General features: G+C 49.6%; 1 protein-coding gene across 1 annotated transcript in view; it reads left to right on the top strand.

Moving 5' to 3' along the window:
* Positions 1–1,042: 1,042 nt before the first annotated feature.
* Positions 1,043–14,788, top strand: part of LOC142258985 (uncharacterized) — a 97,329-nt gene continuing 83,583 nt past the window's right edge. Inside the window, exons 1-6 of the mRNA XM_075331526.1 lie at positions 1,043–1,471; positions 1,555–1,652; positions 11,940–12,089; positions 12,782–12,961; positions 13,043–13,166; positions 13,250–13,363. Of these exons, the coding sequence (XP_075187641.1) occupies positions 1,339–1,471; positions 1,555–1,652; positions 11,940–12,089; positions 12,782–12,961; positions 13,043–13,166; positions 13,250–13,363 (799 nt within the window). The 5' untranslated portion in view covers positions 1,043–1,338. The remainder of the gene's footprint in view (positions 1,472–1,554; positions 1,653–11,939; positions 12,090–12,781; positions 12,962–13,042; positions 13,167–13,249; positions 13,364–14,788) is intronic.

Below are 14,788 nucleotides of genomic sequence, written 5' to 3'. Positions count from 1 at the left end.
AGCTACTTGTGATACAAGATCGATCAGGTCCAAACGTTTTTCTTCTAAAGTCGCTCAACAAATCTTCTCCTCACCTGAACTTATCAATAAAGAATTCAATTTAGCAAAGATTGAAATGAGTGTGAAGGGGTCACATACATACGCAACGGGGGTCACATACATACGCAACGGGGGTCACATACATACGCAACAATGGTTTACTATAACCGTCTACTGGCACCACGCCTCATCGAGTGGGTGCACGCCAATATAGGACTACACTACACTGAGGAGCTGATCATGTGACCCTGACTCCTCCCCTCCATGTGACATCATCACAGGTCCTGTAAGCACAGAGCAGCCATATATCTAGTGTGCGGCTCTGCAGGAGGAGGTGTGTGGAGATTCCCCATTACTGGGTTCAGGTGGTATTAACCCTTTCAGCTCTGAGACTTTCTTGGAGTTTTTCTCTCGCTGATTTCTATGAATCGTGAGGTTTTTGTTTTTTTTCCTCTGATAGATACAAACGCCCCAACTATGAGAGGCCGGAAGTGAGGAAACCCGTCTGCCCTCAGTTCCGTTCTGCCCTCAGTCCTCGGCCCCTTTCTGCCCTCAGTCCTCGGCCCCTTTCTGCCCTCAGTCCTCGGCCCCTTTCTGCCCTCAGTCCTCGGCCCCTTTCTGCCCTCGGTCCTCGGCCCCTTTCTGCCCCCACACAGTATAATGTTCCCCCAGAATGTTCTCATTATATGTTCCCCTTATTTTCTCCAGTAATTGTATTATTACAGCGGATTCTCTATGATGTTACATCGTCATCTTCTCCCCATTCAGGTCCCTACAATATCGGATCCTCTCAGTGGAGATCTTCTATAGAAGAGAATTCTCCTGATTGCCCCATGAAGGATGGATATGGACAGGGACAAGATGGCGGAGAGGATATTACACCTCACCCTAGAGATCCTCTTCCGGCTTACTGGAGAGGTGAGAGATTCTGATGACGTCACATTACATCATTCTTATCTATGGGAATAACAGATGGACAGAACTGGAGAGGTGAGGACTCTGGAAATGTCTGGAGTGAGATTTATTACTGTGTCTCTCCATAACCAGGATTACACAGTAGTGAAGAAGACCTCTAGTGAGCGCTGTCAGGCCCCTGTGTCTGAGGGATGGGGAAGACCCCTGAGCCCAATCACGGGGCCTCCACCTCACCCCCCGATACATGAGGACATCAATGACCAGAAGATCCTAGAACTCACCTACAAGATGATTGAGCTGCTGACTGGAGAGGTGACACTGCTGGGAATGCTGGGACATTATACAGTAACGCTATGAAGGGATCGGGGGTGACGGTATCATTGTATGTGTCAGGTTCCTATAAGGTGTCAGGACGTCACCGTCTATTTCTCCATGGAGGAGTGGGAGTATTTAGAAGGACACAAAGATCTGTACAAGGACGTCATGATGGAGGATCCCCAGCCCCTCACATCACCAGGTAATAGACAGGACTAAATACACACGGCCTATAATTATCTGTATGTAAGGAATTAATTCAGTCCCTGTATGTGTCTCCTCCAGTTCTATCCAGTAAGAGGACAACACCAGAGAGATGTCCGCGTCCTCTTCTCCCACAGGACTGTAAACAAGAAGATCCCGATGTTCCTCAGGATCATCAGGTAGATGGAGAGAAGGGGCCATGAAATCTCCCTATGATGTGTAGACGGCTGTGAAGGTCTTGTGCTCAGTCTTGTTTTAAGGTGGTGTCACACACAGCGACAACGACAACGACGTCGCTGCTACGTCACCATTTTCTGTGACGTTGCAGCGACGTCCCGTCGCTGTCGCTGTGTGTGACATCCAGCAACGAGCTGGCCCCTGCTGTGAGGTCGCCGCTCGTTGCTGAATGTCCAGCTTCATTTTTTGGTCGTCGCTCTCCCGCTGTGACGCACAGATCGCTGTGTGTGACAGCGAGAGAGCGACGAAATGAAGCGAGCAGGGAGCAGGAGCCGGCGTCTGGCAGCTGCGGTAAGCTGTAACCAAGGTAAACATCGGGTAACCAAGGTGGTTACCCGATATTTACCTTCGTTACCAGCCTCCGCCGCTCTCACGCTGCCAGCGCCGGCTCCTGCTCTCTGCACATGTAGCTGCAGTACACATCGTGTAATTAACCCGATGTGTACTGTAGCTAGGAGAGCAGGGAGCCAGCGCTCAGTGTGCGCGGCTCCCTGCTCTCTGCACATGTTGCAGCACAGCGACGCGTGTCGTTATGATCGCTGCTTCGGCTACTGTGTTTGACAGCTAAGCAGCGATCATAACAGCGACTTACAAGGTCGCTGCTACGTCACAGAAAATGGTGACGTAACAGCGACGTCGTTGTCGCTGTCGTTTAGTGTGACCCCAGCTTTATCCTCCAGTATTATATGTGTTATACTTGTGTAATGAGAGGGGTGGAGATGGCAGGATTAGGAGAGATAAGAGCTCTGATGATTCCTTTTAGGGTACCTTCACACTTAACGATGAAGCAGCGATCCGACCAGCGATCTGACCTGGTCAGGATCGCTGCTGCATCGCTACATGGTCGCTGGTGAGCTGTCAAACAGGCAGAACTCACCAGCGACCACTGAACAGCCCCCAGCCAGCAGCGACGTGCAAGCGACGCTGCGCTTGCACGGAGCCGCCGACTGGAAGCTGCGGAGACTGGTAACTAAGGTAAACATCGGGTATGGTTACCCGATGTTTACATTAGTTACCAGCGCACACCGCTTAGCTGTGTGTGCAGGGAGCAGGGAGCCGCGCACACTGAGCGCTGGCTCCTTGCTCTCCTAGCTACAGTACACATCGGGTTAATTAACCCGATGTGTAATGCAGCTACATGTGCAGAGAGCAAGGAGCCGCGCACACTGCTTAGCGCTGGCTCCTTGCTCTCCTAGCTGCTGTACACATCGGGTTAATTAACCCGATGTGTACAGCAGCTACATGAGCCGGAGCCGGCAGCACAGGCAGCGTGAGAGCTGCGGAGGCTGGTAACTAAGGTAAATATCGGGTAACCACCTTGGTTACCCGATGTTTATCTTGGATACAGCTTACCTCAGCTGTCAGATGCCGGCTCCTGCTCCCTGCTCGCTTCATTTGTCGCTCTCTCGCTGTCACACACAGCGATCTGTGTGTCACAGTGGGAGAGCGCCTTTGAAGAAAACGAACCAGGGCTGTGTGTAACGAGCAGCGATCTCGCAGCAGGGGCCAGATCGCTGCTCAGTGTCACACACAGCGAGATCGCTAATGAGTTCACTGCTGCGTCACAAAAAGCGTGACTCAGCAGCGATCTCGGCAGCGAGCTCGCTGTGTGTGAAGCACCCCTTAGTTCTCGTTTACACTACTGTATTTTCAGTGCTGTCCATAAAATAACACAACGTCTCGTCCTCAGACCATTGTTATTGGATGTGGCAGTGCAGATGGGGATTTTTCTCTCACTGACAGAATCTGAGTGTGAAAATAATCCCAGCATCCTCTAGAGCAGTCATGGCGAACCTGTCACAGGCCGAGTGCCCAAACTGTAGCCCTAAACCCAATTTTTTTCCCGAAGTGCCAACCAATCCTATTATGTAAATAATTGATTTTAATCTTACCTTTGCAGTCTTCTCTTTAGTAGGGGGCATCACGCTCATGCTTACCACACATTGAAGCTGAGCCCTTTCCAGACACAGCAGTTGGATTGATCTTTCTGGAAAAAATTGCCGCATATCAGACAGAGATTTTAGCATGGAATGCAATCAGATGTCACCCTGTAATGCACATCTACATTTCAAAGTCTGAACATTTTGAAATCCCATAAAGACGTACGAGTGGCTCCCCTCCCCATCATTGTGTAGTTAGGTCCCACTTCCTGGGCCACTTCTTGGTAAACATGTTCCCCATCCTGATATATATTTCCTACATTCTGGTATATTTGTCCCCATTATGGCCCCCGTCCTGGTAAATATACCTCATCCTGGTAAATGTCCCCCATTCTGGCATGTTCCCACATGCTGGTAAATGTACACCATCCTGACATATTGCCCATCCATGTAAATGTTCCCCCATCCCGGCATGTACCCCATTCCTGGTAAATGTCCTTCATCCTGGTAAATGTTCCCAATCCTGGTTAATGTACCCCCATCCAGGTAAATGCCCCCCTTCCTAGCATGTACCCCCATCCTGGTAAATGTCCACCTTCCTGGTAAATATTCCCCATCTTAACATGTTCCCCATCCTGGTAAATTTACCCTATCATGGCATGTTTCCTCCATCTTGGCATGTATGTTTTCCTCCATCCTGGCATGCATGTTTTCCCCATTCTGGCATGTATGTTTTCCCCATCCTGGCATGCATGTTTTCCTCATCCTGGCATGCATGTTTCCTCCATCCTGGCATGCATGTTTCCTCCATCCTGGCATGCATGTTTCCTCCATCCTGGCATGCATGTTTTCCCCATCCTGGCATGCATGTTTTCCCCATCCTGGTATGCATGTTTCCCCCTCCATGCTGGCATGTGTGTTTCCTCCCCCATGCTGGCATGTGTGTTCTCCTCCCCCCCCCCCACCCTGCTGGCATGTGTGCCCCCCCCCCGTGCCGGCATGTGTGTTCTCCTCCCCCCCCCTGCTGACATGTGTGTTCTCCTCCCCCCCCCCGCTGGAATGTGTGTTCACCTTTCCCCCTTGTGGCATGTGTGTTCTCCCCCCCTTCTGCTGGCATGTGTGTTCTCTTCCCCCCATGCTGGCATGTGTGTTCCTCCCCCCCCCCCCCTGCTGGCATGTGTGTTCTCCTCCTCACCCCCCTGCTGGCATGTGTGTTCTCTTCCCCCCCCATGCTGGCATGTGTGTTCTCTTCCCCCCATGCTGGCATGTGTGTTCCCCCCCCCCCCCTGCTGGCATGTGTGTTCTCCTCCTCCCCCCCCCCCCGCTGGCATGTGTGTCCTTTTCCCCCCCATACTGGCATGTGTGTTTTCCCCCCCCCCCCACTGCTGGCATGTGTGTTCTCCTCCCCCTCTCCCCCTCCCCGCTGGCATGTATGTTCTCTTCCCCCCCCCCCCCATGCTGGCATGTGTGTTTACCCCCCCCCCCCCCCTGCTGGCGTGTGTGTTCTCCCCCCCCCCCCTCCCTGCTGTGGCATGTGTGTTCTCTTCCCCCCCATGCTGGCATGTGTGCTCTCCTCCTCCCCCCCGCTGGCATGTGTGTTCCCTTCCCCCCCATGCTGGCATGTGTGTTCTCTTCCCCCCCCCCATGCTGGCATGTGCGTTCTCCTCCTCCCCCCACCCCCTCCCTGCTGACATTTGTGTTCTCCCCCCCCTGCTGGCATGTGTGTTCTCCTCCCCCCCTCCCCCGCTGGCATGTGTGTTCTCTTCCCCCCCCATGCTGGCATGTGTGTTTCCCCCCCCCCCCCTTCCTGCTGGCATGTGTGTTCTTCTCCTCCTCCCCCCCCATCCCATGCTGGCACTGGCCCCCTCATCCCCACCTTGGCACAGCCGCACACAAGTTATGATAAATTTAAAAAAAAAAACGGAAAAACACACAACTCACCTTCCGCTGCGCGCCGCTGGGTCTCAGTTCCCACGTTGCCAGAAGACGTGATTACGGCTGCACCGCTAACTGACGCTCCTCCATCTCCTAGGCAACACACCTGCACCCGGGGGAGGAGGAGTGTCAGAGCGAGGAGAAATGTCTCCTCCGCTCCAACACAGTTTTGATCTGCCGGCGCGACTGCACCAGCAGATCAAACCGGCAGGATCAGGCGTCAGCACGCGTGCCAGCAGAATGGGCTCTGCGTGCCCCTGGTGGCACGCGTGCCATAGGTTCGCCATCACTGCTCTAGTGCCTTCCGTAAATCGGATGAGACTCGTCCATTCAGGTCTGTGTCTGCACAAACCATCAGATTCCCACCAGCTCCACCATACAGCAGACATTGTGTTACGGATACATTGCAGTTCTGTAATGGAGGAAGCTGTAAATGGTCTTGTAAATTATTAATAGCGGCTGTAAATACTGGATTGTATATGGATGACAAATGAGAAAAGACTTGTCCTAGTTTTCTGGATGAAGCTGTGATGATTTTTTTCATCCGGCCGTGTGATGCCGGTGTGTCGCCCACCTGTAGCGGTCGCCCCAGGGACATCGCTCCACCTTCTGGGACGCCACAGGGGCTTCTCCTGGCTGCCGCTGGCAACAGGTATGTCAGGTTTATTTACATGGAAGTCGTGACGCCACTCACGGTTTGCGGTCAGGGTTATGGGTGACCGCCACTGCAGGTTTAACGAGCGTCTGGGGCTGATGGAATCTGCAGTCAGGTGGTGTGGCCTCCCGTGAGTGAGGCTGGCCCCAGGGGCTTGAGTGTGTGTGGAACAACAGGTCGCAGAATAACTCAGTCGCAGTCCAAGATGTCTTTCAACTTGTTTACTCACTTTCAGGTGTTGTTGTGAGGTAACCTGGGCGATGCTGAGATGAACAAGGTGGAACCAGGTGTTTCCGCAGGCTGGTCTAAGGCTAACCATTAACTCGCCTTCCTAGCACTTCTTGTTTTGGATAGCACCTGACTTGAAGTACCGTGGGATTCATCCAGGGAAGTCGCAACTGCCTTTTCTCCCCTTTCTGGCCCGTTTGCTGGCAGCGTGGACCAAGGAAGATGGCTCCAGGCTCGATCCTCCTTATGGGCCCCCTCGTTGCTGCTGATGCTCGGACTCTGTTTGGTTGGTGCGGGACTTCTTGTCCCCTCACCGGCAGGTTTAGCAGACCACTAAATGGATGTCTGGCTCTAGGGACCTGTTCCCCATGCGTGCCTAGCCACCAGAAGTCTCCATACACGACCAGCTGACTTCCTCAGCGACTTTCTGTCCAACTTGCTGGTGACCGTTCTCCCCCGCTAACGGCTACTCCACATGCAGGGTCTGACTAGCGTCTCGTGTGTCTGCTTGCCACCACACTCACTATCAGACTGGCTCTACTCCTCTCACTTTTCCTGACAGCCGCTGCAACCTAGCTTCCAGCTCCTCCCCTACATCACTAGCTGAGATGTGGAGGAACGCCCCCTCTTGGGTCTGCCAGAGGGTCCCCTCTAGTGTGTGGGAGACCTGGTTGCTATGTGTCTGTGCGTACACACCCTATTTCAGCCTTTGGAATCACCTGGAAGCACTGACCCAGCATGTGTGCAGTGCCGCCACACCGGCATTAGAGGCGGTTACATCCCGGGAAGAGACAGGATTTATCTAGAAAGTGTAAAATCTTTCCCTTCCCTGAATATTTCTATCTCCGGTCATATCCCGTCTGCCAGTATAACGGGTTCCGCACCACAAAACTTACATCCAACTCATCGATTGTGGTGTTTTCTGAGTCACTTTTTTTGTCTTCCCTTTATTATTTTTTAGATTCAAATTCTTCAAAATGGTGCAAGAAAAACTATTCACACCCGGTGAACTTTTCCACATTTTTTCACATTAGAGCCACAAAATTTTTTATTGGGTTTTTATGTGATAACAACACAAAGTAGCAAACATTTGTGAAGTATAAAAGAAATTATACATGAATTTCTAAATATGTTAAGAAATTTAACTCTGCAAATTGTGATGTGCATTAGTATTCAGCCCCCTGAGGGAATACTTTGCAGGACCTCCTTTAACTATAATTACTGCTGCCAGTCTCTTGAGGGACGTGTCTACCAGCTTTGCACATCTAGAGGTGACATTTTGTCCCTTCTACTTTATAAAACAGCTCTATCTCAGGTAAATTGGATGAAGGCGTCTGTGAAGCAATTTTCAATTCTTATTCTTTTGCTTTTAAAAATATTCATTATTCCATAAGACCAAATTTGTGGAGTTTATGACTTAAGGGCACTTTACACGCTGCGATACCGGTACCAATATCGCTAGCGAGCGTACCTGCCCCCGTTAGTTGTGCGTCACGGGCAAATCGCTGCCCGTGGCGCACAACATAGCTAGGAAAAGTCACACTATACTTACCTGCCTAGCGACGTCGCTGTGGCTGGCGAACCACCTCCTTTCTAAGGGTGCGGTTTGTTCGGCGTCACAGCGACATCACTAAGTGTCCGCCCAATAGAAGCGGAGGGGCGGAGATGAGTGCGACGAACATCCTGCCCACCTCCTTCCTTCCTCATTGCTGGCGGCCGCAGGTGCGATGTTGTTCCTCGTTCCTGCAGTGTCACACATAGCGATGTGTGCTGCCGCAGGAGTAACGAACAACATCGTACCTGCAGCAGCAACGATATTAGAGATTAGAACGACGTGTCGACGATCAACGATATGGTGAGTATTTTTGATTGTTAGCGGTCGTTCGTACGTTTTACACGCAACGACGTTGCTAATGAGGCCAGATGTGCATCACGAATTCTGTGACCCCAACGACATCTCGTTAGCGATGTCGTTTTGTGTAAAGTGGCCTTTATAGTTGTCCTGTGGACAGATTCTCCCCCTGAGCTCTGGATCTCTGCTGCTTTTCATTTGACCACAGGCCTCTTGGCTGCTTCTCTATAATTAGTGCTCTCCTTGCTTGGGATGTCAGTTTAGGTAGACGGCCATATCTTTGCCGTTTTGCAGTTGTGCTTTATGTGACAACCAAGCATCTGGAGATTTGTGTGAGGGGTGAACTGTTCTTAATTAGGCCACAAATATTGTGCCTTTGATTGGCAAAGTAAGAGAAGTTGGCCATTGTTTCATGTCAGACTGACCAGAGCCCTATTGTCTGTTAAATAATGATTGCCTCAGCCTCTTTGACTACATAAATCACAGGAAAATTATGAAGTCAGATTGAACTGAATCAATGAGAGAACGGCCATCTCCCATCAATCCTATAAGACACAATAACCTGAAATGAAAACTGAGGGTATAACAAGAGCTTTGCTCCTGTCACCACATTCATTTTGCAGGACATCAGCCTAAGATCCACATTTTCAGCTGGAGGATCACAGATGTGCTTCACTGCTCATTGGTGAGCCCACAATTGTGCCTGGAGAACCCAGGTTGGGATCATTCAGTTGACTGGCTTCATATCTGTCTGTGCTCAGTCATCTTTCTAAGCTTGCCGCTATCTCCTCTCAGTGGGTGCTCGTTAAAACCAGGGTTCTGCTGACTGGGATAGTTGGCCCAGGAAGCCCCGAAGTCACAAAGATTCTAATCCCTCGCGAGCCAACAGATGGGTGAGACTCTGTCGCTTGTAGCACCTTGTGTTCTTTCTGGAAATGTACGATAAGTGTTTGCCTGTTGGTGAACAAATAAAATCTTACCAAGGTGTGGTTCCCTCACCCTGTGTTGTCTGAGTAGTGTCCTGCCCACTAGGAAGGAGTGTGGGAGTTCAGTGGGATGAGCCCTGGTCTGAGCGGTCTTTCTGAAGACAGCCAGGCCAGCAGACGACCGTACCCAATGACCCTCATGTCTCCATACCATACTCCTGCCATTTTTGGATGATGGATTGAATAGTGCTTAGTGAGATGTTCAGAGCTTTGGCTATTTTTTTTTATAGCCAAACCCTGCTTTACTTTTCTCCACAACTTTATCCCTGACCTTTCTGGTGGGTTCCTTGGTTTTCAAAATGCTGTTTGATCCCTAATGTTCTCAAACAAAACTTGTGAAATCTTCACAAAACAGCTGTAGTTATACTGAGAAGAAATGATACAGGTGACACAATTTACTAATTATGTGACTTCGGGAGGCAATTGGTCACTCAGGGGCATCATACTACAAGGGGCTTAATACAGATACACGTCACAATATTCAGATTTATATTTTTAAATATTTAGAAAACCATCATCTCCGTTACACTCCACAAATACTTGTTACTTAATGCTGGTATATCACATAAAATCACAAAAAAAGGCATTTACATTTGTGGGTATGATGCTAAAATAAGTGGAAACGTTCCGGGGGTGTGAATACCTTTTATAAGGGGCAAAATTCCTTCATGACTAAAAATATTAGACTAGTTCCCTGGATCAGTGTCCCATCACAAAATCTAGTACTGATAACCTGCAATAATATACGTTTTAATGAAGGCATCCAAGCCCGCCTTGAATTTTTGTAGTCTATCAACATTTATCACATAATGTGTCACCATATTGTCACTGCTCTTACAGTAGAGAATCCCCATCTGTGATTATGATTGAACCTCCTTGTCATCATTGCAGGCCTCAGTTGTAAAAAGCTCATTAGAAATATCTCAGTAATGCCCCTGATATACTTGTAGATTGTAATAAAATCGCCCCGTAGCCTTTGTGTTTCCAAAATGAATAACCCCAGGCTTGCTAACCTGTCCTCCTATTGCAGACCTTCCATTCCTTTAATGGTTGCTCTTCTCTGCACCCGCTCTAGTTCAGTTATGTCCTCCTCATTCACTGGAGCCCGAAATTGTGCAGAATATTGTAAGTGTGGCCGCACTAGTGACTTGTATAGAGGCAAAACTGTTCTTGTCCGGAGCATCTGTGCTTCGTTCACTGCATCCTATTATATTATCTGCCTTGGCAGCAGCTTCCTGGCACTGGTTGGTTTTCTCGTCCACCCACACACCCACGTCTTTTTCAGTGTCATTATTATGCAGTAATTTTGCAAATGTTTAAAAATAAAAGCAAGTTTAAAAATCAGCCAAAAAAATCTGGAAAGCTAAAAACCTGCAAACATACAAAAAAAATAAAAAAACAAAAAACCAAAACAAGCAAACCAATGAATATTATAAAATAGTCACATGCAATATGTGACGCCCTGCACTAGCCAGGTAGTCACAGATAGGCCCTTGCATAACACCTGTCCCCTAAAAAGGTGTCATCAGCCAACCTTAAAACCCTAGTCACCTCTCTCAGGGCTTGATGGACACACAAGGAGGTGTGCCCAGGCGGTTGGACACGCCCACCGAGGAATTCAGAGAGCCTGAGGCAGGAAAACAGAGCAGTTTAGTTTTGGAGTTCAGTCAGTTTAGTCCTGAAGTTCAAGTCTAGAGGCAGGCTTGTGTGTCAGGTCTGCAACTCACTGACAGGGTAGGAGCCCTGGTACCTCTTGGCTAGGAGGCAGACAGTGGCCTCAGCCTGCAGGAGCCGGGAAGACGGCTCGGTGGAACCGTAAGGGACCGGGACAGCGTAGTGGCCCGCCAGTACTGAACCGGGGAAACGACTGGAAACCGGAGCACAAAGGGGGGTACTCAGAGCCTGAAACGAGGTCCAGAAACTACTGGACTAAGTTAATTAACTGACTGAGGTCTGGACTTTACGTCCTTTCCGACCCAAGTCCCGACTGAAAACAACAGCCCACCGAGGGGGGATAGAAAGCCACTGCTCAGGCATAGAGATCCCACGGGCCAGCTACAGAACACTGTGCAGGAGAAAGGCAGAGACCACCAACCGGGTGGGGGACCAGACGCAGCCGGCACCGACCACCATCATCTTGGTTTAACAGAGACTTGTGTGTGTCAATCACCGTGAGTACAACAGTCCCCTCGGGCCGTGCACCACCCCACACCAACACCTGCCTCCCCAACAGGTCCCGGGGCCATCACCCCTACCCACGGAGGCGTTAACACCTTGCTGCGCAACATCTCCCCCGGGTGCCCAGTAAACAGCAGCGGTGGTGCCCATCTTCACCACAACCCGTGGGTGGCGTCACCAACTTAACCAAACCACGGCCCCGGCCGTAAACCTACGTCCCCTCCAAAGCGCCAGTCCCCTTTCAGAGCGAAGTGACCCGGGGTCCGGAGGCGCTCGAGCCACCCACCGACGAGCCCGGATCCGAGCGTCTCGGCTGCAGCCGAGCGCGGGGAAGTACACATACATGACAAGTAAAAGCCGCTTCTTAATATTATTGGATCAAAAATCTTCATTTCGGTTCCTGCAGCCCCAAAACCATGAATTGTCTTCTCCTTCATGCTATATAAAGTCTCCAGTAATTATATGACTGTACAGGATTCTTTATGATGTCACATCGTCATCTTCTCCCCATTCAGGTCCCTACAATATCGGATCCTCTCAGTGGAGATCTTCTATATAAGAAAATTCTCCTGATTGCCCCATCAAGGATGGATATGGACAGGGACAAGATGGCGGAGAGGATATTACACCTCACCCTAGAGATCCTCTTCCGGCTTACTGGAAAGGTGAGAGATTCTGATGACGTCACATTACATCATTCTTATCTATGGGAATAAAGGCGGCGTGACACGCTACGATATGTCTGCCGATATGTCGTCGGGGTCACGGATTCTGTGACGCATATCCGGCATCGTTAGAGATATCGTAGCGTGTGACAGCTACGAACGAGTGTTAACGAGCAAAAATACTCACCTTATCGTTGCTCGTTGACACATCGTTCATTTTCATAATGTCGTTCCTCCTTCTGTGCGCCGGTTGTTCATCGTTCCCAGGACAGCACACATCGCTCCGTGTGTCACCGCGGGAACGATGAACTGCAGCTTACCTGTGTCCCGCCGGCAATGAGGAAGGAAGCAGGTGGGCGGAATGTTACGTCCCGCTCATCTCCGCCCATTCGCTTCTATTGGGCGGCCGCTGTGTGACGTCGCTGTGACGCCGAACGTCCCTCACCCTTCAGGAAGAGAATGTTCGCCGCCCACAGCGAGGTCGTGGAGGAGGTAAGTACATGTGACGGGAGTTAACGACTTTGTGCGCCACGGGCAACAAATTGCCTGTGACGCACAAACGATGGGGGCGGGTGCGATCGCACGATATATCGTCCCGTGTAAAGCAACCTTTACAGATGGACAGAACTGTAGAGGTGAGGACTCTGGAAATGTCTGTAGTGAGATTTATTACTGTGTCTCTCCATAACCAGGATTACACAGTAGTGAAGAAGACCTCTAGTGAGTGCTGTCAGGCCCCTGAGTCTCAGGGATGGGGAAGACCCTTGAGCCCAATCATGGGGCCTCCACCTCACCCCCCGATACATGAGGACATCAATGACCAGAAGATCCTAGAACTCACCTACAAGATGATTGAGCTGCTGACTGGAGAGGTGACACCGCTGGGAATGCTGGGACATTATACAGTAACGCTATGAAGGGATCGGGGGTGACGGTATCATTCTATGTGTCAGGTTCCTATAAGGTGTCAGGACGTCACCGTCTATTTCTCCATGGAGGAGTGGGAGTATTTAGAAGGACACAAAGATCTGTACAAGGACGTCATGATGGAGGTTCCCCAGCCCCTCACATCACCAGGTAATAGACAGGACTAAATACACACGGCCTATAATTATCTATATGTAAAGAATGAATTCAGTCCCTGTATGTGTCTCCTCCAGTTCTATCCAGTAAGAGGACAACACCAGAGAGATGTCCCCGTCCTCTTCTCCCACAGGACTGTAAACAAGAAGCTCCCGATGTTCCTCAGGAAGTGTTTCCTCCAGCTCTATCCAGTAAGAGATATCTACTCATGTACTTTCTGCACTAATTTTGTGTTTACATTTTTAGACTTTCTGCTCTGGGTTTTTTCAGCTGTATTTTCTTTGCTTCTGCTTCTTCTGTTATTTGTTTCTAGTCCCTTCTCTATACTGTTCTGATGGCAACTCAAAGACCTGCAGAGGGTTCATAAATACCCTGTTTCCCTTAAAATAAGCCCTAGTTACAGGCAGGTCCAGCGTTCGGAGGAGTCAAACTGTGCAATTTCTCAGGAACTCCACTTTCTTACGGACCTCATCAGTTGCATTCGGAAGTTGATTGTTTAAGGACCTTTGCTGAAGTCATATGACATGATGTAACCAAAGGTCTCTTAATTGCAGGAATCTAAAAGAACTGAACAGGACACAGGCTGGCATACAGGACTGGCATTGGGGAAAGAGAGTGCAAACTGGACAATTTAACAGGGCCCCCATTCTCCTAGTGGCGCCAGTGTTTATATATCGATTATAGGACTGCTTAAGAACCTTTTTGACATCAAAAAAGTTACAGACGCACACTGAAATACCAAATTTTTAAAACTTCCAAAAAATATCTAATAAAATTATTGCTGTAGAGAATGTGAACTACTGGCAAACTACCCTGGAAAGATTGGAGACACCTATAGAAGGACATTTGACACCTAGACCTTGATTCTTCAAAGCAATTATGCCAGAATTCTGTCAGAAATCACTTTTCAATCAATTTTTTTGTGCAGCAGAGTTGTGAAAAAACATTGTGCGACTAAATCATCATGGCGCGTTGTGCTGACATCACTCGCATGTCCTTCAGCTCCCAGCAGTACAAGCAGACATGGCCTCGCCATCGCGAAGAAGCTGACTATCAAGCACGTGACTGTGATCGGAGGAGGCCTAATGGGTGTCAGGATAGCGCAGGTAGCTGCAGCAAACGGAAACACTTGTTTTAGTGGACCAGACTGATGACATCTTGAAAAAGTCTGCAAAAAGTATTGAAGACAGCTTGAAAAGGGTCACTAAGAAGATGTTTGTGGACATGCCTGAGGCTGCTTCACAGTTCATCAGCAAAACCCTCTCAAATTCAGCACAAGCACAGACCCAGCGGCCGTGGTGCACAGCAATGATCTGGTGGTGGAAGCCATAATAGAAAACTTGGAAGTGGAAAAATGCACTAATCAAGACACTGGACAAATTTACACCAGAACACACCATATTTGCCAGCAACACATTCTTAGTGGCAATAACTGACATAGCCAACTCCACAACTAGGCAGGATCAGTTCGGAGGGCTGCATTTCTTTAATCCAGTACCAATGATGAAGCTGGTGGAGGTCATTAAAACACAAATGACTAGCCAAACGACTTCTGACTCTCTCATGGACTTCAGTAAAACCGTAGGAAAGACGCCTGTGTCATGTAAGGACACCCC

This window comes from Anomaloglossus baeobatrachus (genome assembly GCF_048569485.1).
Source record: "Anomaloglossus baeobatrachus isolate aAnoBae1 chromosome 5 unlocalized genomic scaffold, aAnoBae1.hap1 SUPER_5_unloc_20, whole genome shotgun sequence".
NCBI classification, from domain to species: Eukaryota; Metazoa; Chordata; class Amphibia; order Anura; family Aromobatidae; genus Anomaloglossus; species Anomaloglossus baeobatrachus.
The sequence above is the reverse complement of the archived record's forward strand: the minus strand, read 5'-3'. Positions and strand labels throughout refer to the sequence as shown.